Source organism: Schistocerca serialis, chromosome 2 (genome assembly GCF_023864345.2).
Source record: "Schistocerca serialis cubense isolate TAMUIC-IGC-003099 chromosome 2, iqSchSeri2.2, whole genome shotgun sequence".
NCBI lineage: Eukaryota > Metazoa > Arthropoda > Insecta > Orthoptera > Acrididae > Schistocerca > Schistocerca serialis.
In genome coordinates this window covers 62,769,450-62,797,282 of record NC_064639.1, presented here as the reverse complement: position 1 = coordinate 62,797,282, position 27,833 = coordinate 62,769,450, and the positions used below count along the sequence as shown (strand labels likewise).

At 39.1% G+C, this 27,833-nt stretch overlaps 1 protein-coding gene and 1 non-coding gene across 4 annotated transcripts in view; one reads left to right on the top strand and one right to left on the bottom strand.

Annotated features, from left to right (window-relative positions):
- LOC126456762 (uncharacterized) overlaps nt 1-27,833 on the top strand; it is a 190,114-nt gene that overhangs the window by 43,567 nt on the left and 118,714 nt on the right. For 2 of the 3 annotated variants that reach the window (XM_050092519.1, XM_050092518.1), the window contains exon 3: nt 20,227-20,442. In XM_050092519.1, the coding sequence (XP_049948476.1) occupies nt 20,227-20,442 (216 nt within the window). Of the gene's footprint in view, nt 1-20,226; nt 20,443-27,833 lie in introns of those variants that run through there. The other variant, XM_050092520.1, reaches the window with a different exon arrangement.
- On the bottom strand, nt 6,825-6,899 carry Trnas-cga (transfer RNA serine (anticodon CGA)). Its single transcript has one exon. It is a non-coding gene; the product is annotated as a tRNA-Ser (tRNA).

Genomic DNA, 27,833 nt, shown 5'->3' with positions numbered 1-27,833 from the left:
ATTAATTCCAATTAACTATTAAGATATAGCTCAGGCACAAGATGATGAAGAGCTTCATCACTACAGTCTAGCTGTCATACATCACTTAAATTAAAATACCATTTGACACATGGAGGGGAAACAATTGTGGTGTGATGTGTCCACACAAAATATTCTCCCTTATATTACTAAAGCATTTAGATTTCCTATTTTCCAACACTATCACAATTTTGCTCATCTGGGCATTAAGACAGCCTTAAAAATGATAACATCAAGATTTGTGTGGACCAATAAAAAAGGATGTCATAAACTGGGATAAAACATGTACTGCTTGTCGGAAAACGTATCACATGTTCAAATACCATTAGGACAATTTCCCTGTATTGATGAACACTTCAGAATAATTCACCTTGACCTTCTTCAGATTAATGTACTTATTGTTTAATATGCAGCAGTAGAGTTACAAATTGGACAATAGTACCTCTTAGAGATGCACAAGCGGAAGCTGTATCACTAGCATTTTTCAGCTGTTGGATGACTAGATTTGGAATGCCATTCCATGGAAGTCAATTTAACACTATCAGAAATATTTGCTGTAATCAAACACAAACTACAGCATATCATCCTCAATCAAATGGAAATATTGAAAGATTTCATTGGACACTTAAAGCGACCATTCGTGCCCATGCAACTGCTAAATGAACTTGGGTAATACCTGTGATCCTTCTTGATCTTTGTTGATTAATTAGAGAAAACACTAATGCTACAATTGCGGAAATGGTTTATGGCTTGTCAGACAGGATACCAGATGGTTCTTTTTTACCCCCTCAAGATTATGGCACAAAAAGGAATTCAGATTTACCCCAATTTGTGTCATGATTGAAGCAGTATATGAATCATCTGAAACCTGTACAATACCCCACAAAGCGAAACAGACACCATTTGTATATAAGGACCTCAGCAAGTCAGTGCATGTGTTTGTAAGGGTTGACTGAGTGAAGAAGGCATTGGAAGGCCCATATGAAGTGACTGAAAGGAACCCAAAATTCTTTGGACTTAAAATGAGATACCAGATAAGGAATACTTCCATTGATCAATTAAAACCTGCTACCTGATGAATGAGAATAATAAACACTCTGAGGACACTTCGATTGAACCGTCAGCACAGGACCAACAACCAGACTCTACAGAATGCGAAAAACCAAGATCAACAGGATCTGGTCATGGAATTAAATTTCCAGAAAGATTAGTTAAGTCCTAAAATGACTCTGCTGATGAGAAGGTGGGTGATGTGGGAACATAACAAATTGCTATTTGTAATTTTAGTGTGTTTGAAAAGTGTTTGCCATGATAATGTTGTCATAGTAATATTATTAATCTTTGGAATAAAATGAAAAAAGAAGTTTGTTATTCCGTGGTGATTGTAATTACTTAAGTTTCTTGGTGTGCGCGATAGTGAAATAAAATAAATTCAAAAATGTAGTTAAATTGAGTCCTTACTGAATGTAAAGAGCATCATTGCCATTGAATAATATTTTTGCAACAAGTAGTACCCTCCTGTATATTTTTTGTACCTGTCGCAGTAAGTAAAGTACTGTTGATTAATGTACCTGTTACAGTAAGTAAAGTACTGTGGGTTAATGCAGTGCTTTTGGAAAAGAGAGAGAGAGAGAGAGAGAGAGAGAGATTTAAGTGCCTGGGAGGACTTTCTAATGCCCACAGTTATCCAAATACGTAGGTTGGAACTTAAATAGTGGCAACACTGCTGTGGAGACACTATGCAATGAAATCTACTATTGTCGCTGATAGCACACATTGTTGACATACCTACCTTACCTCCAAGCAAATGGACTCACCCGTTCCACATCGCCAGCGTGCGCACAATCGAGGAAAACACCGTCACTTGTGAGCGAGCTGTCTAACATAACGGTGTCACTATGTTTTCGAAACAGGAACAATGGAGTTGGATCAAGATTGAATGTGCCAGAGGTCATACAGCACCACAGTGTCATCAAGGTCTTCAAGAGGCATGCGGGGAATCGGCATTGCCGTACAGAACAGTGGGATGTTGGGTAAAAGCCATTAACAAAGTCTTAACAGCTTTGGACGACAATTTAAGTGTGAAGTACATACCCAAACTTCCACTGCTTTTACGAGATGACTTACTTAAGATGCTCGACTGACCTTCCTTGCTATTTAGCCTGCTGCTGCAAACACTCTTTCACTTCTTCTGCGAGGTATGCAGCTTGGTACAGGAATCTCTTAAGGCTCTTCCTACTTATAAAAATAATTAGACATACAAAGTTTCATTTGCTTCAACTAACGATGTGTATTTTAACTACAGACAGTTTACAAATCCCACTCTTCACATAAATCTATGCTGTTTAGTAAGTATCTCGTGTCTCCAAACGTCAGAAACAAACTAATTTACATATACGAGAAAGGTGGCAGAAACACCCTGTCCATTCTCAACATGAGTCAGGGTACACGTCTTCCCTTCAACAAGAGTAAGATAAGAGTTTTTCTCAAGAGTACCTCCTCAACTGTTCTCATTATTTTAACATTGGTCACTGTCACAATTAGCACAGAAGAACTTAGAAGCTCCATGGTTCTTCCGTACACTTTCCACTTTCACTAAAACTTCCATGGATGCACACACAAACATGTGACGCGCAGTTGGTAGGGTTCTATCATCTCACACTCACTTCTAAAATAGCATTTGTTATAATTTACGCAGAAATTCTCAAAACGCTACATATGCCTCCCCCCCTCTCACATCACATCACATGCGATATTTTATACACAATCATCATGTAAATAATATCACTCATAACAACATTGCATATCATAACAATATACTTTTCTTATACATGTTTCACTTCAACAACAATCTTTTTTTTTTCTCCCCTCTAGAACAATCTTTAGCGAAGTGTTTCTTTATTCTGTTCTTTCTTTACTTTGATATCCAGATTACATGTAACGTAGGATCAGTACCTACACCTTGCTTGTGATTTGACCTTATGAGAGCACTTCCTCTTTCCATTCTGGTAGGTACGCCTCTTTATAGAACATTCCTATTTTTTAGGCCACAGGTCCATGTGAGTATGCCTACCCTATATACTTATCAAATGCCAGGTATGCCCCCCTTGTTCTTTCTGAGTAGGCCTCCTGGTTCATTAACCTAGTATACATTCCTATGTATACTGTATGTAATTAAGTATTCTCTGGTAAAAATAAAAATCTATTTTACACTTTGGATTCACTTTTTACTGCTTCATTAACTCCCTAGGGTCCTCCTCTACTTCTCAACTTCTATACTCTCAGTAGATACTATGTCTATACAGGGTGAAAAGTGTTTAAACTGACAAACTCTGGGAGGTTGTAGGAGAAATCGAAACAAATATTTTTCCCTAATGTCATTTTTTTCCTATGAGGATTATTTAAACTGGTGGAGGCTGTATTATACTCTTCAGTTGTAGGCAACTGCTGTCCACCAGCGTAATAGCGCATTGTCTCTGTTTACTAATGGAGTGATACACCTGCAGTGAGTACACTGATATGGTTGGTGTGTACTACATAGTGCACCACAACGGACGAGCTGCACAGCGGGTTTATCAACAACTATATCCTAATCGCCGTATCCCGCATCATACGATCTTTGCTGCTGTGTAGCAACATCTGCATGAGACCTGGTCATTTAGCAGATTACCTGGACAGGGACGCCGTCGCCTATTAAGAACGCTGCAATTTGAGGAAGCTGTCTTGCAGCATGTGGAGTGGGATCAGCACTCTTGCAATTGTTATGTGCATTTCACTTACAGCATGTCCACAACCTGGAACCTATTGATTATCCACTCAGAGCACAGTTTTTTGGAGTGGTACATGAAACAGTGTGAAATGCATCCTACATTTCCATCCTCTGTGTTGTTTACCGATGAAGCAATGTTCAGGCGTGATGGAGTCTTCAATATGCACAGTTCGCATATTTGGAGTGAGGGTAACCCACATGCCACAGTTACTAGCGCTCATAAAGTGCGGTTCTTCGTTAATGTATGGGTCGGTGTTGTTGGGGACTGTTTAATTGGGCCGTATCTGCTACCGAGGCCATTAAATGACAGGCACTATTACAATTTTCTCACCAGAGCATTGCCAGAATTTCTGGAAGACCTCCCGCTCGCTACAAGACAGTGCACGTGGTTCCCACATGACGGCGTGCCGGCACATTTCAGTCGTCATGTGCGTCGATTCCTGGACCGACGGTTCCCATAAACGTGGATTGGCAGAGGTTGTCCTGTACCATGGCCTGCTCGATCCCCAGATATGTCCCCTCTGGAATTTTTTGGGTTGGGAGAGATGCGCAAACTTGTTTACGCAACTCCTGTTGCATCAGAGGAGGATCTGGTTGCCCGGATAGTAGCAGCAGCAGGAACAATTCAGAATTCTCCTGGGGATTTTGCCCGTGTCAGACAGAACATGATCCGACAGTGTAACCTTTGTTTATGTGTCAATGGAGGCAGTTTTGAAAATCTACTGTAATTGAAATTGGGTTGTGTTAATGTGTTGTCTCTTGGTCATAAAAAAATGGAAAAGTGTTTATTGGTTTAATTAATTTGCCACCAGAGAAATCTTCCTCTACTGGTTTAAATACTACTCATAGGAAAAAACGACATTAGGGAAAAATATTTGTTTTGATGTCGCCTACAACATCCCAGAGTTTGTCGGTTTAAACATTTTTCACCCTGTATATGAGTCCCACTATCCTACTATTCGTCAGAATATTTATTAAACTGACATTTCCTAATTATCAGCATTACTAATACCATTCCTGCTTCTATTTGTCTAGCTCCTGCTCATTATTGATTTATAGTTATCCCACAACTCTCTCTTTGCGCATAAGTAAATTGCCACTATTCTTTCTTTATTTACACCTCTTCGTATATAGAATCGTCATAATAATTCTCATATACAAATGTGATGTGGAACCTACTTTGCCACTATTCTTTCTTTATATACAACTCTTCGTGTGTGTGCGCGCGCCCGTGCATGAGTGTGCACGCGTGTGCGTGCAGTCGTGCTCACTCGCTCGCATATTTCCCTGCATACCCATATTCTTTCCTCTACGATGCCTGGCGAGTCTCACATCGTGACAGCCTTTTTAGTCTGTAATTTCAATGTTTGTGTCTAAATGTATTTTCGAGTGTATGTGGGCGTGTGTTCGTGTAGTCTGATTCTTCGACCTTCTTATCTAAAGATAAGATGTAGGTTATTAGAAACCACGCAAACAAGGAAGGACTTCAGCAATAGAAGTTTGTGAATATGGAAAGAGGGGAAAAAATAGATAGGTCCTCAAATGAGAGGTAAGAAAGGAAAAAAAAATAGATATGGTTACTAAGATCTAAGAAGAGGGATAAGATAGCCCCAAAGACAGGAAACCCTTTCCACCCCCCTTCCCCAGGATCCCTACCCCTCAGGTACTTGAGTGAGACGCCAGACGAGGTTTGGTGTTAAATCATCTGCTACAGAACAGACATTCCCATCTTCACTCTTGAGGTCCCTGAAGGAAATCTTAGCAAGCATATGGAAACAGCAAATGGTAAAGAATCGGGCACACTTGTTTATGAGGGTTGTCTGAAAGGTGTGATGTGTGTTTTGTGTTAGCCATGATTTATTTGCTCTTGTAAACCATGCTTTTATTTACAATACCCACCCCCTTTCAAAACCTATACAAACCCTACCATTTACATCACATCTCATAAAAGATATAAAATACAAAATAGAAAATTTATACACTATGGTATCACAGTTGTGTAATTATTCACCTCGTATTATATTATACATAAATATAATACTCTATTCATTTTATTTTATGTCGATATCACTTTCTTTCTTATTCTGTGATTCTCCTAAGTTTTTGTTACCTTGATGTCGTATCCAGTTTTCTAAGAACTATGATAATAGGATAGTTTAAGATGTTAGGAATAGATGACAGAATAGTTTGATTTTAAAGGAATTCAGTGCAGGAAAACTATTTTGGAAGAAACACCAAAACCAACTCGGCATCCGACAGTCGTCACTTCAGAATGTTAACTCGGAATGTTAATGTCCCTGGGCGTATATAACTCAGCCTGGGTCCCGTGGATCTGATATTAACTTTTCTTGTGTGCTGACAGACTAGTAATTCTTTTAAATTTCTTTTGAAAATCTTCCCAAGAGGAAAAATTATCAATATTCGTGGTTCCCCATTCTGAGGCTTCCCCTAGAAGGTAACCCACAACAAATTCAATCTTTTTAGAGTCTTCCCAATTTTTCGGCAAAGCTCGGTTAAACCTTTTCAAGAAATGTGTCAGAAGTACATCTCCATTGGGCTTAAATTTGGGGTATTGCCTCGATAACCCTGAATTAGGCCCCCCATTACAGGTCAGTCAGCACTTCACTAGTTATTACCACAGTAGCTGAAGTTACCCTTCTGCCTACTTTATCCCAGATAAGCTTGAATTCTTTCCGCATCTCGGCTATACCTTTCCTGGTATCATTAAGTTCAGAAGATAGAATGGGGGATACATTTCCGGATGTTACTCTCTCTGTAACTTTTCGATCTATAATTTCTTCAACCCGTTCCTCCAAACTACTTCTAATTATGATATCAGAGTTCGCTAATTTCTTTTTGAAGCTCGTTTCCACATTATCTACTCGTGTATTAACACCTGTAATTTGCGATTGAATTATTGGCATTAAAATATCCTGTTTATCGACACACTCTTTCAAAGTACTCAACTTTTGATTGAGATTTTCACTCTGCAGCGGAATGTGCGCTGATATGAAACTTCCTGGCAGATTAAAACTGTGTGCCGGACCGAGACTCGAACTCGGGACCTTTGCCTTTCGCGGGCAAGTGCTCTACCAACTGAGCTACCCGAGCACGACTCACGCCCCGTCCTCACAGCTTTACTTCTCCCAGTACCTCGTCTCCTACCTTCCAAACTTTACAGACCTCTCCTGCGAACCTTGCAGAACTATGAAAGGTAGGAGACGACTTACTGGCAGAAGTAAAGCAGTGAGGACGGGGCGTGAGTCGTGCTTGGGTAGCTCGGTTGGTAGAGCACTTGCCCGCGAAAGGCAAAGGTCCCGATTTCGAGTCTCGGTGCGGCACACAGTTTTAATCTGCCGGGAAGATTCATATCAGCGCACACTCCGCTGCAGAGTGGAAATCTCATTCTGGAAACATCCCTTAGGCTGTGGCTAAGCCATGCCTCCGCAATATCCTTTCTTTCAGGAGTGCTAGTTCTGCAAGGTTCGCGGGAGAGCTTCTGTAAAGTTTGGTAGGTAGGAGATGAGGTACTGGCAGAAGTAAAGCTGTGAGGATGGGGCGTGAGTCGTGCTTGGGTAGCTCAGTTGGTAGAACACTTGCCTGCGAAAGGCAAAGGTCCCGAGTTCGAGTCTAGGTCCGGCACACAGTTTTAATCTGCCAGGAAGTTTTACTCAACTCTTGTTTACAGCATTAAATTTAACATTGCACACATTTTCAAAGGATCCTAACTTTTCATTAAGCTCTCATTCTACACTGTTACATTTGTCTCCGATATTCAGTTCTAACCTTTTTGTCAAATTCTGAAAATTATCATTCTGTTTTTGGCTGAAGCCAGTAAACATTTGATTTACATGAATAATCAAGGAACTAATCAATTCATTCTTTAAATCTAATTTCAAATTTTTTTCTTTACTATTTAAGGCATCAAATTGTCTTTAAAACATCCATGCCTTCGCATAGATTACTAAATACTTTGCTATGTGAGTCGACTTTGGCGTTTAACAATCTTAAATTTGTCGTTTGGGCATTTAATTGAGAATTTACTGAATCTAATTTTTCACTTAGTTGCATTTTGAGTTTTGATTAAATTTACTAACTGTTAGGTTATATCCTTGCAAGCTTTTGATCTAACTCTGATATAAATACATAATACTCTGCCCTTTAAGATAGTTCTATAGTGCTGCTCTTTATTGTGTCTACATCAGTGCTTTGTTTAATGCATTCCATTGTACTGTTCAAAGATTGTAATTCATCTTCAAGCTGGTGTACTTTATTTGTTAAAAAACTTCACATTTTGACAAATAACAATTTTGAGCAGAATTCTGTGGCGTTGAACACTCAAGTGTGATGGATTTTATTTCTGCATACTCAGTAGAGAAATCTCTAAGCTGGTTGAGATACTCAGTTTCAATATTTTGTTGACAGGGAACAGCAATATTTTTAATTCGTTAAATTGTTTATTAATGTTTCTGTCAACAGTTGTAGTATTTATTAGACGACTAGTTTCGTATCCTCACGGGTTCATTTTCAAGCCTGGCATACTGAGGATGCACTGACGGTGCCTGATCTTAATAATAAACATTCAGTGACAATGAATTTCATTTTGACTTGGTAACAGGCATGTGTGGATCGTGGCATTTGTCCTTCAAACATTTATAGAGCATTTGTTGCCACTCAATATTTGTTATTTATATCAGGCACTGTCAATGCAGCCTCAGTAGGCTAGGCTCAAAAATGAACTGTAAGGGTTCAAAACTAGTTGCCTATGATATACTGCAACTGGTGACAGAGCCATGAATAAACACATTAAAGGGAAGAATTTGTCACGGTTTATTGTTCAAAAGGTGTGGTCCTGCTGCCAATCACAAGAGGTATTTGATCACCCACGCTCTATTGTCTCACCAACCTCCCTTTCCAAATCCTGTCAATGTGCAGACCCTACCCAGTGTAGCCTCATCTCTGAATAGTCGGTATAGTGCCCGGTGGCACCAGTGGAACGTGCGCCTGATCAGCACTATGTCCAGATCGTATTGGCCCTGTACAAGATTGCTGAAAGTTGGCAGATTGTGCAGCAGGAACAGCTCCAGTGCTGACATCGAAGCCATCAGCTAGGGGCACTATTTTACTGAGGACACCATCTGTGTTGTACACCCTTTCTCAATTAGAGGTGTTCCCTGCCCCACCTACTATCACTTCCTGATCATCTATTTGTGAAATCTTTGAGGAGGACCCTAAACCCACAATCACCTGATTCAGCTTGAAAATGCTGGTGACTTGGTGCTCCTCCCCTAACTTCTCCTGCCATGATTGCTACCTAGCAGCAATACTCTGTTGTTCCTAACATCAGTGCCTTTCCACTCCCTGGTAGAGTCTGTTGCACATTTCCTACTCGTACACCATTCTGAGGCTCTCTACTCGTCAGTTCCGTCACCTGAAACCTGCTGCCAGTAGACACCACAAAAGTGTCAGACCACAACCTCCTCCCTCTGTCCTTCTTAGCAACTGCTAATTCCCAACCATCCCCCTCTTCCCTGCATTGCTTCATCCTCACTACTCTCGCCTAACTTGATCCGAATGTGCTCAGGAGGTGCTGCTCTTCCTATCCTGATCCTCTGTTAACCTATTCCTGCTGCATATTCTGCAGTCCAATAGAGTGCCTCGATGACCTCTCCAGAGCTCTCCCCACTACATGCACCCCCTTCCCCCCACCCCCTTACTGTGAAACCATTTGCTACATATCTCACAATACATCCCATTACTTACTTTACATACTTTCCATTCGAGGTCAAATAAAATATATGTAGCATAGGAAGGACAAAACTAAATAAGTTATTCTCAGATGTATTATGTTTATTTTGATATAAAAGAATATAACCTATGATAATGTGTTAAGTTCGATCTGAACTAAAGTTCAGTAATGACTGATCTACCTACATAAACATAACATTAGAAAGGAGATGCACCTAACATAAATTCAACACAACATGAGATATTTTCTAAATGCAACACACACCCAGTCATGACACTACGGCAGTTATTCACATGGCAAGGTGTGTATAAAAATATGGGCAGATGTGCTCGGGTCGTTACGAGCATTAATTCAGTTCTCTATTCCAACCACATTAAATTCATTGTACACCTAAATATTTAGTATAATAGCCACTAAATATACTAAAAAGGTATAAAATATAAAAAGGGAATGAACATATAAGCAAAAGTACAACAAGAACTCGGGTTTTGACTTGAACTAAAATCACATTTGTCATTCAACCGCTCCGTTACCGAAGATAATCAAATATTTTTTAAATCACTGGCAGTAATAAGATGGTCCAGTAATTCTTTATTAATGTTTTGTGTGAAGTTGCTTTGACAGCAGCATGGTTAAGTCTTCTTGGGAAAGTACCACTGTGAAAAGTTTCATTAGGTGAGTAACTCTGTTAATAAATTGATTCAGGTGAACAGAATTTTGTTTGATTTATTTATCAAGGGATCATCTTTAAATGATATTGGATTAATCAAACATTGAAAAAACCAATATGGAATAATGATGTTGGATTTGTCATCATAAGATAACAAAAATAAATAGCTCAACACATACTTACCATAGGATGTATAAGTATGCTTGTATGAGGATGGGACAGGTGGTCAGCATTTGCTTTAATGAAGGAACTTCTCCGGCATTTGCCCAAAATGTTTTAGGAAAACCTAAATTAGAATGTTCAGACAGAACAGACTCCATCCTCCTGATTAAGAGGTCAGTCCTTTAACAACTGCACTGCCTTATTTGGTTGGTCTCTATTGTGCTATGTTCTTTGACATAAGCACAGTTTTGCTCTTTATTGCTGCATACATCAAGGACACCCACTGGTGACTCCAGAACAATGAACATGTTGCTATGCCCATTCAGAAAACTGATTCTAGGCCCATAAACATGCCACTATTGTTGATAACACCAATAACTTCTTATGGGAATGTAGGCTGAAGTTTAATTTTATCAAACTTGTTTTGGAACCAGGGCTCCTTATTCAGTTTTTTCTCATACTGAGTTTAGTGTTGTTTCTGTGCAGCTTATCAGTGTTTTCATCTGTGATTGAAATTTGGTTCGTCCTTAACTAGGAGCATGTGCTTAAATTCAGCTGTTTACTTGTAAACTGTTGGAAATGAAGCAGCGGTCTTTGTAAATGTTGATGAATGTGTGTATTAGCAATAAAATGTCCGCAACAAAGAATTTTATGGTGTGACATTCTGGTTGATCTATTTCAACAAAAGACACAAAGAACAAATACTTTAAAAAGCTGTGTAAATCCCACTCGTGAAATTAATCTGAGCTGTTAAAACAAAATAAAGAATCATGTCGCCCTTGTGGCAGGATGAGAATTTCTACTTTGCTTTTGTATACAGTGCTTCCCCCCCCCCCCCCCCCCCTCCCACTCTCTCTCTCTCTCTCTCTCTCTCTCTGTGTGTGTGTGTGTGTGTGTGTGTGTGTGTGTGTGTGTGTGTGTGTGTGTTGGGGGGCGGGGGGTTGCCAAAGGCTTTTTTGTAGTAGCATATTTTACTTCTGTTTAGCAACAAAGCATTTTCTGAGTTTCATGTAGGATGTGTGATATATTAATTTTTGTGTATCTTCTTTTATATAAATCAGTAACATGAAACTAAAAGAAGTCTTGCTTCTCCTTTAAATTAAAGAAACATTAGTAGTAATTACCTCATTCTGAAGCCAGATACCAAATTAAATGCAATGTTGCTCCTGATATGTTACAGCAGTAAATATTAATTATAACTGTTATTAGATTGGTGCATATGTTAGTCACATTTTTGTTTTACGTGTTGATATTCCAGTTGATATGGATTTATTTATTGATTGTCATTTTTTATTTGTGGTTCACTGTTACTGTATGAGTGTACATATTGTCTTTCTGTCGTTTGAAGACAGTGGGCAGAGCTGTGGAAGTCAGAGAACAGAGTGGTGCCTAGTGGAGAAAATAAAATATTCCTGACATATTCCTTGATTGAGTTCAGTAGAGGGGTGACAGTACAGAGGCAGCTAGAAACATTTGTGCCACATATGGAGATCATGCCATTGGATAGAGCATGGTACAAAAATGGTTTTCACATTTTAAGGAGGATCATTTTGATATTTGTGACTCTCCACATTCAGAAAGACCTTTGGAATTTGAAGAAGATTATTTAAACGAATCAATCCACAATGATCCACATCAGTGTACTCAAGACTTGGCAGATGTTATGAATTGTGATTATTCCACCATTATGTGAAATTTGCATGCAGTGGGAAAGGTTCAATAATTGGGTATATGGGTACCGAATATTCTAACACCCAACCCTCTATATGTCAGGCACTCAGATCTGGATCGAATGTCGTATGTCGATAGAGTATCAACCGAAACCCCAATTTAGTTCATACAGTGTGCTGTCATCCAGCAGAATGGGCATAAACGTTAATTAAAAGTAAACCAGAAATATCAGAGCACAGGAAAAGCATATCTGTGAGTGCTATTGAGTATAGCTTCTGTGCGTGAGTTGGTAGAGCAATAGGTTGTTGTGTCAAGGACCCTGGATTGAAATCTCAATGTTGATGATTTATTTTAATTGTATTGTATGTGAAAGTGTTAAATGGGATATTTTCCTGACATGTAAAAGGACTGTTTGGATACAGCAATGTCCCCTCGGCAGTCTCTTTCGCTTTGTTTCTTTGAAGGTAGTCGGTCTATAGAACACATCTGCAATTTCACAAAATATACAATCAGGACAGAAAAATACAGAAACACCTGCGAAAATACGTAATAATAATCAACAGTACATCTGGTGTGCCCGGCGCTGCCACCTGCAGTATATTTTATTATTATCACTACTACTTCTATTAGTACTCCGACAAGTGTGATGCAATTGTTTCTTTATTCTGTTGTCCCATTGTTTCTGTTTTTTCTGTAAAACTTCAAATGCACTAGCTGCTTCATCACGAGTCATATCAGTTTTGTCGTACATGTCCGACAGAACACTAACACCTATCTATACAAATGTACTCTATAGGTTTGCTACTTTCAACTAACGAAGTGAAAGCAAATTGCCAAAAGAACATTTACAAACTCCGAAAAGTCGTTTTACGTGTAAGGAATATGTTGTCCCATATAACACTTTCACACATAATACAATAAAAAATTGTCGTAATTGAGATTTGAACCCGGAACTCTGTAGAACAAAATATCACTCCCCCAACTCTCCCGCGGGAGCCACTTGGGATTTATTTCACAGATATACTTTTCCTCTTCTCTGGTAGTTCTGATGTTGCTTTAATTAACGTTATGCCCGTTCTACTGGACGACAGCACATGTACGAACTAAATTGGAATTTTGGTTGATACTCCATCGACATATAACGTTCGGTCACGATCTGAGTGTCTGACATCTGAGGCTCGGGTGTAAGCCAAAATTGCAGAAATCAGCGGGTGGCCACATCTGCGTCACGCTTGCCCATCAGTTGCCTCGTGAACAACTTTGATCATTCCTATATCTTTACTGCTGATGACAAATGGTGTCTTTATGCTGACAAAATGAAAGGAAAGGAAAGGAATGGTTGATCCCAAACAAAGCAGTTGTACAAATACCTGCATATATCCACAGAAGATAATGTTATGCTTCTGGTGGAACAGCGATGTTTTGGTTTACTACAAATTGCTTAACAACTTGTGCATCTTGCAGCTGCAGTCCAAGAACAACGATCAGTAAGACGGTGTGAAGGGATGCTACTCTGTGAAGACACCCGCCCACATTCTGCTAGACTGACCAAAAAATGCTATACAGGAGTAGGGTGGGAAGTCACTCCTTACTCACATTATTCACTTGATCTTGCAACCTCAGAGTTTCAACCTTTTCCAATTTCTATCGAACAATCTTCAAGGAACTTCCTTTCTGCACTCCAAACATGGGTCAATCCAAATGAAGTGGTCCAGTAAAAATTAAGTTGGTTTCTTGACCATTTTTAAATATTTTAATTTTTTTGTATGTGATTACCCTATAACTAAGAAGTTCAAACAGTTTTTTTTAAAAAATTTACGTTTCACCTTTGCTGAATGGCGGCCATTTTCGTTTGTAAGCACGCAGCGATGATTCAGTTTAGAGACGTTAGCAAAAATATGAATATCTCTGCACTTGGTTGTTGTTGTTGTTGTTTTCGTGATGGTGGTGGTGGTCTTCATTCCTGAGACTGGTTTGATGCAGCTCTCCATGCTACTCTATCCTGTGCAAGCTTCTTCATCTCTCAGTACCTACTGCAGCCTACATCCTTCTGAATCTGCTTAGTGTATTCATCTCTTGGTCTCCCTCTACGATTTCTACCCTCCACGTTGCCCTCCAATACTCAATTGGTGATCCCTCGATGTCTCAGAACATGTCCTACCAACCGATCTCCTCTTCTGGTCAAGTTGTGCCACAAGCTCCTCTTCTGCCCAGTTCTATTCAATACCTCCTCATTAGTTATGTGATCTACCCATCTAACCTTCAGCATTCTTCTTTAGCACAACATTTCGAAAGCTTCTATTCTCTTCTTGTCTAAACAATTTTCGTCCACGTTTCACTTCCATACTCCATAGAAATACTTTCAGAAACAACTTCCTGATACTTAAATCTATACTCGATGTTAACAAATTTCTCTTTTTCAGAAACACTTTCCTTGCCATTGCCAGTCTACATTTTATATCCTCTCTACTTCGACCATCATCAGTTATTTTGCTCCCCAAATAGCAAAACTCCTTTACTGCTTTAAGTGTCTCATTTCCTAATCTAATTCCCTCAGCATCACCCGACATAATTTGACTACATACCATTATCCTCGTTTTGCTTTTGTTGATATTCATCTTATACCCTCCTTTCAAGACACTGTCCATTCCATTCAACTGCTCTTCCAAGTCCTTTGCTGTCTCTGACAGAATTACAATGTCATCGGCGAACCTAAAAGTTTTTATTTCTTCTCCATGGATTTTAATACCTACTCCGAACTTTTCTTTTGTTTCCTTTACTGCTTGCTCAATATACAGATTGAATAACATCAGGGATAGGCTACAACCCTGTCTCACTCCCTTCCCAACCACTGCTTCCCTTTCACGCCCCTCGACTCTTATAACTGCCATCTGGTTTCTGTACAAATTGTAAATAGCCTTTCGCTCCCTGTATTTTACCCCTGCCACCTTCAGAATTTGAAAGAGAGTATTCTAATCAACATTGTCAAAAGCTTTCTCTAAGTCCACAAATGCTAGAAATGTAGGTTTGCCTTTCCTTAATCTATTTTCTAAGATAAGTCGTAGCATCAGTATTGCCTCACGTGTTCCAACATTTCTACGGAATCCAAACTGATCTTCCCCGAGGTCGGCTTCTATCAGTTTTTCCATTCGTCTGTAAAGAATTCGCGTTAGTATTTTGCAGCTGTGACTTATTAAACTGATAGTTTGGAAATTTTTACATCTGTCAACACCTGCTTTCTTTGGGATTGGAATTATTATATTCTTCTTGAAGTCTGAGGGTATTTCGCCTGTCTCATACATCTTGCTCACCAGGTGGTAGAGTTTTGTCAGGACAGGCTCTCCCAAGGCTGTCAGTAGTTCTAATGGAATGTTGTCTACTCCTCGGGCCTAGTTTCGACTCAGATCTTTCAGTGCTCTGTCAAACTCTTCACGCAGTATCATATCTCGCATTTCATCTTCATCTACATCCTCTTCCATTTCCATAATATTGTTCTCAAGTACATCGCCCTTGTATAGACCCTCTATATACTCCTTCCATCTTTTTGCTTTCTCTTCTTTGCTTAGAACTGCGTTTCCATTAAAGCTCTTGATATTCATGCAAGTGGTTCTCCGTTCTCCAAAGGTCTCTTTAATTTTCCTGTAGGCAGTATCTATCTTACCCCTAGTGAGATAAGCCTCTACATCCTTACATTTGTCCTCTAGCCATTCCTGCTTAACCATTTTGCACTGCCTGTCGATATCATTTTTGAGACGTTTGTATTCATTTTTGCCTGCTTCATTTACTGCGTTGTTATATTTTCTACTTGGGTTGTTACTACATTACAATTGACATAATTGTTTTTAGAAAAGTGCCCTGTACAGCATTGTCTATTACACAAAATACTGTAAGTTCAAAAATAACCTGTCAAAATGACCTCCAAAGTTTGGTATCCAAATTTTCAAAAATCGACTTTTTAGTTCCAAAAATAACAAACAAGGAGTGATTTATGAGGGTCTGTTTTTTCCTAGAGTTAGATATCATATACTACTAGCCTCATATAGAGCAAGAACACTTACAAATGTTTCCTTAATTTTGTATGAATTTTTGAAATTTGAAAATTTTCATTTTTTGTAAAGTTTGGGGTTAGTTATCTCAGGTGGCACTGAATATAAAAATTTGATTTTTGCACCATTTGTACACCTATATGATAGCAACGTACTGTAAAAATTTCAACATTGATATCTGACTGTGAACAAAGATATGAATTTTTGAAAGTGAGGAGCTAATTCACATTACTCTATAACTGATCTTATGGCTGTTGCCTATTCATGTGTGATATTGGTGGGATATAATCAATTATTATATAGTATTATAGTATTGTATAGTATTATTATATAGTATATACAAAAAGTGGTAACATCACTGAAATTAACATTTATATTATTTTGACATACTTAAAATAAATATTTTCAATTAACATCCATCGAGATGCGACTGTTCCTAAACATGGTGGTGAATGTTAAGAACGCTTATTTCATTTCTTCACACAGCTTCTGTGATATAGAATAAGACCTTCCAGTTGCTGTGGTAAGTTCAAGCACTGACAGTTTCCTTAAAACATTTTTCATTGGTATCCAAGCTTTGTCACTAGTAGATTTCTTGAATGATGTTCTTGGGCCAGTAGGATGGTAAAAATGCACAAAAACATCGTTGTTTTCCAAACTTATTCTTTCAACCTCTGCAAGCCACCTCTGTCCACCATACACACATGTTTCTATGTCATTCAATGTTAAAGACAGAGATTGTAATTTTACTGACACAGTGATCCTCATAAATTTCGGTTTCTGATGTTACATAGCATTGAACTAAGTTTTCTGCAATGCCATGGAATTTGTGGAAATGCCTTGTTCCTTTTAGTGCTATACAGTTTCAAATCTGGTTTGAAATGTTGTTTTCATATGCAGAATCACTTCTTCTTTCTTGATCAGAAAATAGGTATTGCCTTTAATATTATCCTTGCAAAAGACATACATGTCTTGTTCTGTGAGAATTTGGTCTATGGTTGGTCTTTGTACGCTGGTTTTACTTACTTCACATTTTGTTGTACCTCCTACTCAATCACATGCATTTTTACCACGGCAAGACGCAAAAAGTGCCATTCAGCCTCCAGCACAAAGTCTACTTTGTGGTTGCACAGATTTGAAAAATTCTTTTTGTTCTTATACTGACTACCACTTCCACCTGAAAAGTATATCAGCTTCTCAACCTTGGGAAAATTTTCTTTTAGGTAATTTATTACTTGCTTTTGAAACATGTACAGCCATAGTGTTGTGCTCCAAGTAGTCGCTTAGAATGCATATTGAAGAACTGCAAACTTCATCTTTCTCATTTTTAAACCAGAGAACAAATAGATGCACTGTTGCATGGTCATTGACCCAGTGGTACCCTTGTATTGCATCCTGAATCACAAATGTGCTTTTTTTTTTGTCCTTCAAAAACTTGCTTTGTATTTTAGAAACACAGTGGTGACTTGAGTTTTTGTAAGTTATCAATTAAAGATTCCAGTTACTCTTCCCGAGGTTTAATCACTGTTATCATTTCTGCCCTGTCAGTTGTGACCCACTGTTTGAAGGTAATACTGTCTGGCATTTCCTCATCATATTCGTGAAACAATTCAATAGCGGTTTCCTTACCAGGGCATTTATTACACAAGCTCATCATGCAGTCATAACAGTTAGTGTCACAGACCATTAAATCTAGTAACTCTTTGTAGTTAAGATCACTGAGTTTTGCACCCGCAATCATCAGTTTGACATTTTGATGATATAAACAAACACATATGGAGTGTGTCCTGTAGGATCCAGCCAGAATACACCACTTAGGGCGAAGGTCACAAAATTTTGACCTTCCAATTTTGCATTCAGGATGAGAATTTTTGAAAGCTACATAAAGTTCATTTAAATTTGACAGCAGTTTCTGCTTTGTTACTTTAACTCCGTTTGTAACAACTCTTTTGCTATCTTTGCAACCTGGGCACATTCTACTGTTTTCGTCGTCTTCAAAAAACTGCTGGATCTTTTTAATTGTTTCTTCACTTATACCTACTCCTTTCTTCTTTCCTAAAACTGGAAGAATGCCTTGCTCTTTCTCTAATTCTCAGGTTAGTTTAACTGAGTGATGAGAAACGTTGAATTCATGGACTATTTTTTTTCTCTTGACCATGAGTCAGGGAGCAAACTTAAAATTTTAACTGTTTCCTCTTTAGATGTCACTGAACATTTAATTTTTTAATTTCTCTATTAAGCTGAAATATTCAGTGTCAGATGACGCTGGTGGTAGGTTTTCTTCGTCTTTAGACATAATGTTTGTATCTGTATTATTAAAGCACGATTTCAAGTCTTTTCTAATTTTGTCTGAAAGTTGTTGTACCTTATTTTCAATAGTTGCTTTTCTTTTTCTGCTACTTAATTTTTATTATTTTCGAAGCAGGAGATACGTCTAACTTAGAACAAGCAAAATCCAATATGCTAACAGCTTCCTCATTAACAAGGTTGCATGATTCTGGTTCTGGATTCACAACAGGTACTTTTGAGTAACAATTTAGGCACAGGGAATTTCCAGCAATCACATTACATCTCACTTGGGAAGCTGTTTCACTCTATAACAAGGACAAATGTTCAAGTTTTAATCCCTCAAACCTATAGTAATAGGCTTTTTATGGACTTTAAGTGGATGCCAGCACTTACTTCTAAAAATGAGGTTGTAATTCAGAATAGATTTCTTCTCATGATACTCGCACGCTGATGTTACCAAAGAACTTACTTGAAATTTAAACAAAGTTTGTCTAACTTCATCTAAGTCATTCACATTTTTCAAGTTTTTTGAAACTAAACTGTAAACTGTTTTGTGACACAGTTCACTTGCTATCTGTCCAAAAGAGCACTGTTCATCCATGTTATTGCATTCCAGTTTATCTCTCAAAATGAATTACAAATTACACACAGAACAAAGCACATAACACATTTTACACTCTCGATGGAGTATGTACATCCACTTTAACAGAGGTTTCAGAGCAGACTGACTACAACAATGCCACACGCAGCAATAATGTACTTCTTTATTGACAATAAATCTAAACGTAAATGGGCATACTTATTACCACAGAACAAAAGCGAAAGCTCCTACTGTTTATATTGCATTACTAAAAATAAATAAACTAAATTAATATTGGGTGATAGTGTTAACTAAATGTGTCACAATTAAATTTGATTACAATGAAACAATAAACCATTTTAACAGGCAACAGCCATAAAGTCAGTTGTAGAGTAATGTGAATTATTTCTTAATTTTCAAAAATTCATATCTTTGTTCACAGTCAGATATCAATGTCGAAATTTTTACAGTACATTGCTATCATATAGGTGTACAAATGGTGCAAAAATCATATTGTTATATTCAGTCTCACCTGAGATAACTAACCCCAAACTTAACAAAAAATGAAAATTTTCAAATTTCAAAAATTCATACAAAATTAAGGAAACATTTGTAAGTGTTCTTGCTCTATATGAGGCTAGTAGTGTATGATATCTAACTATAGGAAAAAATAGACTCTCATAAATCACTCCTTGTTTGTTATTTTTGGACCTAAAAAGTCGATTTTTGAAAATTTGGATACCAAACTTTGGAGGTCATTTAGACTAGTTATTTTTGAATTTAGGGTATTTTGTGTAATAGACAATGTTGTAGAGGACACTTTTCCAAATACAATCATGTCAGTTGCAATGTAGTAACAACCCAGTGCAGAGATACTGATATTTTTACTAACGTCTCTAAACTGAAACATAGTCGTGCGCTTACAAACGAAAATGGCCGCCAATCAATAAAGGTGCAAGATTATTAAAATATTTAAATATGGTCAAGCAACCATCACTGGACCACTTCATATGGATTGACCCCACATGGCTCGATGAGTTGTTTGCCTCGACCATGTGATTTCCGCTTTATCAGAATGTAAAAGTTGCTCCATTATTCGCCGACTGTTTAAATACTGGAGGAGAATGTATTATTGATGACTAAAGTCCCTGTTACGCGTCTCTGTTGTGTTTATTAAACTCGTGGGGTAACGCTATGTACTTATGCACCAATCTAATATTTATTTATTTATTTATGTCACACTTGTATTGAAAAGCATGTTTTTTTGTGTAGGATTGAAACAAGGCAGAAACTGAAAGAGCGATCAAAGGAAATTGAGGATCCCCCAGAAGTTCTAACAGAGAAATGTCACACTTTAGCAGAAGCCTTAAGAAATTCACACCACCTTGTTGTATACACTGGAGCAGGCATAAGTACTGCAGCACAAATTCCTGATTATCGAGGAAGCAATGGAATTTGGACACTATTACAGCAAGGAAAAGATATTGGGTAAGTCTTAATAACTTCTCTCTTTAAAAGATGAGTGTTATTTTACCAAATTGCACAATGCAGCAAAAGGGCAGCAACTTAAAATACTCTTTCACCCCTCCCCCCATCAAGCACTGCACCATCAAGGATATTAGTGAGAAAACAGAACACTTTAATTATTTAGTAAACACAGTCGTGTACGTATATGAGGTGTTACTTTTTATTTGTGGATAACTGGTTTCGATCTACTACAGAGACAACCATCAGATCTACATTCTGTGAAGAGGAATAAAACATATTACTTTACTTACAATCAAAATGCACTGTAATATATAATAATGGAGTAAAAAGGCTCAGCAGGTCTGTCCCTACTTACATTGAGAACACACTGCTGAAAATGGCTCAGCTGCTGGCAGTTAAATAGCAGCAGCTGTGCCCGTTGTTTCTGGCATAACATCATTTGTAGCCAGTGGCTTTGAGACTTGATTACTTTGTACGGGAAACTTGTATGAAATGTATAATTATTAGGAGTTCGGTCTTTGAGAAAACAACAAAGATTATTTTGATTTTATGAAGAGGAACATTCATGATAAAAGTAACAAAAGAGAAAAAGTCATTACCCACTGACAGGGGTCCTTAAAATGTGTGCTGCCCTCTGCAGGATCTTCTGGTAAATGTAATCGTAGCAAAGATGGTCGAGGGGGCACACCAGCCTGGTAACCAAGGAGACGTTATACATTCCGCCATTAATCAAAGATATTATGGATTCCCATTGGCAAGACGGACCTCAGCTAGAAATCGTGGTGTACCTGAGGAAAGAGGTGTTATTGATAGTTTCTGCAAAGGAAGAACACTAAGTGTTTTGAGAATTGTTCCAATGCTGTTCAAAAAGAAACTTACCAGAGTTGTGATAGATTGCTGAGAATAATTGAATAGGAAGTTGTTGAAGATGAGAGAAAGTGTCTGAATTTGTACGGCTTGAGTATGGGAGGTTTGGGAGAAGAAACAGAGTTATGTCATAAAAACTAACAAAGTCTATAATTGCTAGTTACTCAGTCATTAACTCCACCTGTATGATCATTTCTTCTTCTTCTTCTTCTTCTTCTTCTTCCGTATCCAATGCACCAATTATATCTTCCCTTCCCAGTAGTTAGCAACGTAGGTTGCTTTGTCATTGACTTTCAAAATGTCATCTTTAGTGCATGTTATAGACATATCTGGGCAAAATCAATAGGTGGTCCAAGTCCTGTATTGCTCCGCATTCACACCTATCCCTATCACTGTAGCCCCATTTAAATAGGTTTGATTTGCACCCAGTTACTCCAGTGCGCAGCCGGTTTAATGACCTCCAAGTTGTAAAAGGTAGTTGAAATCCTGCAGATCCCCCCTCAAGTAGTTCCATTGTGGAGAGTGGCACCATTTCTTCCCAAAGAGACAGGCCGCCTTGCGACGGGCTTGGTGGTGAGCTCTTCAGTAGTTTCAATGAAACTCCTGCGGAATTTCAGCCAGACGCGTTGCTTTCGGTGCATATGCATTGGGTGTCGAGGATCATTCTTTTGTTTTGATCTTTCGATCTTGGGAGCTACTTGTCTGCAGATAGTGGGTGGTGCTATGCCTATGATGGGATAAATTTTGTCTTTGGGAGTTGGTTTGAGGCATCCTGTGGCAATACGTACAGTTTCGTTTACGGCGACGTCAACTTGCTTAGTGTGAGCAGAGTTCCTCCAAACTGGCGTCATGTATTCTGCTGCTGAGATACTCAGCGCCAGACCTGTGGTGTGCAAAATGTGTGGTTGAGCTCACCATGATGAACCTGTTAGCTTTTTTTGACAGTGCTGCTTAAAAGTAAGCGCTCTGTCCAATGTTACTCCCAGGTATTTTGGGCTGTTTGTATGCTTCAGCTCTTTCTCTTGCCACATGACTTGGAGCTTCGGTTTGGCTTGTTTGTTCCTAAGATGGAAGGCAAATACTTTAGATTTACTAGGGTTTGGTTTCAGATTATTGGCTTCGTAATAGGTAGCAAGTTCTGTTAAGGCTCCAGTGAGATTCTCGTCCACTTGTTCAAAGGTTTTATCTTGTGTGGCCACTGCTGCATCATCGGCATAAATGATCATTCATGTCTGGTGCCTGATGGGAAGGTCATTCATATAGATGTTAAATAATATTGGAGCCAAGATACTACCCTGTGCAAGTCCATTTTTCTGTGTCCTCCATCGGCTGTTTTTAGATTGTAAGGTTACATAGTAGCGTCTGTTCTGTAGCATGCATTGTACGAACATAGAAAGGATGTAGTCCTTAGTGACATTATACACTTTCTGGGTAAGCAACTTATGGTTAACTGTGTCATATGCGGCACTGAGATCCAGGAATGCGACCCCAGTTACTTCTCTTCTCTGATTGCCGTCTTCGATGTACTGTGTGAGATTAAGGATTTGGCCACAGCATGATTTTCCTGTTCGAAATCCAGCTTGTTCGTTAATGAGGGCTTTGTCCACATAATCAGCTATATGTTTGAGGATCATTTGCTCCTGCACTTTAAACAGATGACAAAGCAGTGAGACAGGCCGGAAATTTTTCGCTTCAGCTGGGTCTTTCCCTGGTTTTAGTAATGCAACAACCCGAGCTTTCATCCACAGTTTAGGAATTTGCATTGTTATAATACAGTTATTCATTAGCTCTAGGATCCATGCTTGTACCCTCTGTCCAAAGTGTTTAATTTGCTCAGATCTTAGATTGTCGAGGCCAGCGGCCTTATTGTTTTTCAAATCGTTTATGGCATCTTGTAGCTCCTGAATGAAGAACAGACGAGGTAGGAAGCTAATCTCCTTGTTCAATTTTCTTTTGATTTTGCCATTCCTGATTTTCGTTTTAGTTTTTCCGTTCATGAGCAGTTGGTGAGCTATCTGATCAGTTGTAAATTCACTGTAATTTGATTGTGGTTCTGTTGGGTCATTGCTGAGACTTTTGAGCAGTTTCCATGCCTTCCTACTGCTGTGCTTCACGTCAGTCTCTTGTAGGAGGTAGCACCACTTTTCCTTTCTCACTTCAGAGATACCAGACATCAGTACCTCACCTGCCTGGATCGTTCCCTCTGAGAATGGGTCCTTATTGAAAGTTCTTCATGCTTTTTCAGAGCTTCCTTGCTGCTACCATTGAGTCCAGCAATATACTGAGTGCGGCACCCTGTAGGTATGCACCATCGAGAGATTTTCTTGACGAGGTCTATAAAAGTTTCATATGCTTGTACTTGTGGTTTAATTTCCAAGATCTCCTTATTTATCTAGGTCCTCTGCGAAAAGTTCCCAATGAGCTTTTTTGAAGTTGAAGCATCTCTTGAAGGGCATTACATCTGTTTTGATTATTGCTGTAATGCAGCTGGTTATTGCTCTGTGTTGCATTCTTGGAATTGGGTCTTCGATTTGCTTTACAGTTTGCAGGGATACCTTCTCGGAGACAAAGATGTTATCTGGATTATATCCTCGTTTCCATCTCCCGCTGTTAAATGATGCAGGCAACTTTGGGTCATGTATCAATTTCAGTTTAGTCTGGTCTGCCCAGATCTCCAGCATTTCGCCGTCGTCATTTGTCTCTCTATAGCCCCATGCGAGAACATGACAGTTAAAATCTCCTAGTACAACTTTAATCTACATCTACATCCATACTCCGCAAGCCACCTGACGGTGTGTGGCGGAGGGTACCTTGAGTACCTCTATCGGTTCTCCCTTCTATTCCAGTCTCGTATTGTTCGTGGAAAGAAGGATTGTCGGTATGCTTCTGTGTGGGCTCTAATCTCTCTGATTTTATCCTCATGGTCTCTTCGCGAGATATACGTAGGAGGGAGCAATATACTGCTTGACTCTTCGGTGAAGGTATGATCTCGAAACTTCAACAAAAGCCCGTACCGAGCTACTGAGCGTCTCTCCTGCAGAGTCTTCCACTGGAGTTTATCTATCATCTCCGTAACGCCTTCGCGATTACCAAATGATCCTGTAACGAAGCGCGCTGCTCTCTGTTCGATCTTCTCTCTCTCTCTTCCATCGACCCTATCTGGTATGGATCCCACACTGCTGAGCAGTATTAAAGGAGTGGGCGGACAAGCGTACTGTAACCTACTTCCTTTGTTTTTGGATTGCATTTCCTTAGGATTCTCCCAATGAATCTCAGTCTGGCATCTGCTTTACCAATGACCAACTTTATATGATCATTCCATTTTAAATCACTCCTAATGCGTACTCCCAGATAATTTATGAAATTAACTGCTTCCAGTTGCTGACCTGCTATTTTGTAGCTAAATGATAAGGGATCTTTCTTTCTATGTATTCGCAGCACATTACACTTGTCTACATTGAGATTCAATTCGCTGCAGATCCTCCTGCATTTCAGTACAACTTTCCATTGTTACAACCTCTCGATATACCACAGCATCATCCGCAAAAAGCCTCAGTGAACTTCCGATGTCATCCACAAGGTCATTTATGTATATTGTGAATAGCAACGGTCCTACGACACTCCCCTGCGGCACACCTGAAATCACTCTTACTTCGGAAGACTTCTCTCCATTGAGAATGACATGCTAGTTGGTGCTCTGTGTGTTTCTTGTAACACACAGTTGTTTCGTTTGCACATGTCAGATAATAAAATTTCTTTATTTACAGATAAGCCTTCAATATTGCAGGAAGTTGTCACTAGTGATGGTCTTGGTAAAGGCCTTTTTTGGGGCTCTTCGGAGAGCTGTTTTGACATCTTTAGTTTTGGTGCTCCGGTGGTCATTGAAACCAAATGGTAAAATTATTGTAGAAGGTTACAGCAGCCAGAATCAATTGTGTTATCTTAGAAGCTGCATATTTTTAAAAATAAAATCTTATAAATATGTTTGGAAAGGTACATTAGTACAAATGTACTGCTGCTACATTAAAAGTCAAAGATTATGAAAATGAAGTAGTATTAAATGAAAAATATAAGAAAAGTAAAAGAAATATTTGGCAGTGAATGTTAAGTTCACGGCTAATGTTGAGAAAATATTTTGTGCACATATAGAAGCACTATATATAATCAGTACTGAAACCTAATTGTTGGGTATATTGCTATATTAAGAAAATGAAAAGATAGTTGGTAAAGAAAATGGAGAATTCTTAAAATGAAAATGCTCATGGGATAGCATTAACTAAAGACTTTATATAATGGATTGACAACAATTGCATGTGTGCAGAAGTTGACGTACGACTAAAGTATAGTAACTCAATTTGTCGCAAGACCAGTTATCTAAGTGGTGAAATATGTGCTGAAAGGCCTTTATCAAGACCATCACTAGTGACAACTTCCTGCAATATTGAAGGCTTATCTGTAAATAAAGAAATTTTATTATCTGACATGTGCAAACGAAACAACTGTGTGTTACAAGAAACACACAGAGTACCAACTAGCATGTCATTCTCAATGGAGAGAAGTCTTCCAAAGTAAGAGTGATGTATAACTCTACACCTTCACATACAGCTGTGCACATCAATGCACTGCTTTCAGAATTGGGGGAGGTGCCCTGGCCCTGGTTCAGTGGTAGGTTAATGACAGAATTTGGTGCACCAGCTGTCTTGGATTTGGTTATTTAGGCTGTTTCACACATCCTGCTAGGCAAATACCAGGCTGGTTGCCACATTCTACCTCAAATACATGCTAAGCAAACCTTATGATACATTCTCACACTCAAACATAGGACTCACTGTGGTCACCAACAGATGCAGTTTCCAGTGTGGCCACTGACTTTCAAGATTTCAAGGGTAATATCTGTATGTATTGCCAAGCTGCACAATTTTAGGAAGTACGTGGGTTGAGAGCCCTGTTTGTACATGAAGCCCGTGTTCTTCTATAGCATCTTGAAGGCAGTGTCCTCTTTCATCAATTGCTCTGCTATTCCAAAATGTAAATTTCGCATTTGCATCCATTACGAAACTGTCAGTTGTATTGACCCAGTATTTCTGGTGTTTTTAACTTTTCTGTGTGTGGTTGTTTCTCGTGACTGTATTGAAAATATTGATTGTGCACCTTGCCTTTGACAGGGAGTTTACTGCAAAAGCCAGCCACTGTGGCCGAGCGGTTCTAGGCATTTCAGTCCGGAATCACGCAGCTGCTACGGTCGCAGGTTCGAATCCTGCCTCGGACATGGATGTGTGTGATGTCCTTAGGTTAGTTGGGTTTACGTAGTTCTAAGTCTAGGCGACTGATGACCTCAGATGTTAAGTCCCATAGTGCTTGGAGCGATTTACTGCTAAAAATCTGGCCAAGTCCAATCCTAATCTTGGTGAAGCACTTAAAATTTCCAAATATTTGAGGTTGCTTCGGCTGCTCAGCATGCTTTTAAAAATGGAATTTAAGTGTCAGAAGTAGACAGTGGTCAACTAATGATTTCGTTTCATCACCCTCTGTCTCTGCCTTTATGGTAAGTCTCACCCAAGTCCAAGGGCTTCCAGGCAACTAGTACGTGGACCATTCGGTTCGCCCCTCAGTGTTGAGTGACTCCTTGCAAAATGTTAGCAGGAGTGAGAGAGATGCCTTCCCTCATTGGTGTTGTGACATATTTCACACAATGCGAAGGAATTCCAGTTCTGTCTTGACTGGCAACGGGCATGTCAGAACCAGATTCCCACAGCAGCTGCGGACGCAGAAGAATGTCAACAAGCATCTTGCACCTTGCTGGCTGCGTGCTCAGATGTGGTACAGGAATGACACAGTCAGAACTGCAGAGCAGGCAGCTCTCCTGCCATTGCAAAAGCTCACCTTGGAATTACCTTTGTTTGGCTAGTCCATGGAATTCCAGCTGGAAACCGGCACTGCCATGTCTTTAATCATTGACACTGTGTCGGATTCCGTGTAAATATTCTGTGTGTGCGCTCTCGCTGCCACCAACATTTTCGGTGTAGACATCTTATCAGTTTTTGATTCAGAGTAGAGGACCACATCAATTTAGTGGCAGAAACAGTTCCTTTTTCTGATCTTGATGCTCTATGCAGTATTTATAAGGATATTTTGAACCAGTGCTCTGGTGTGCGTGTGTGTGCGTGCGTGTGTGTGCGTGTAATTTTATGGCAACAAAATTTTGCAGAGCTTGCACAACAGTACCAAAGCATTATTTCCACCAATCAGTGGGCAACACCTGTGATTTTCACCTAAAGAACCAAATGGGTAGTTGCGCACTTGTGCATTTCAGGCCAACCATTAATTCCCAGTTTTATGTTGATCTCTGTCTGCTACCCAGAAAAGTTGTTGACTAAACTAACTGGGCCCCACTAGTATTCAAAAGTACATTTAAAGTATGCTTATTTCCAAATGCTGCTCAACGAGGAATCACACTAGTTGCTAGTCGTAATTTACTGTTTGCCTTGTGGAGATACAGCACCTTAACTTTGGTGCGCACATGC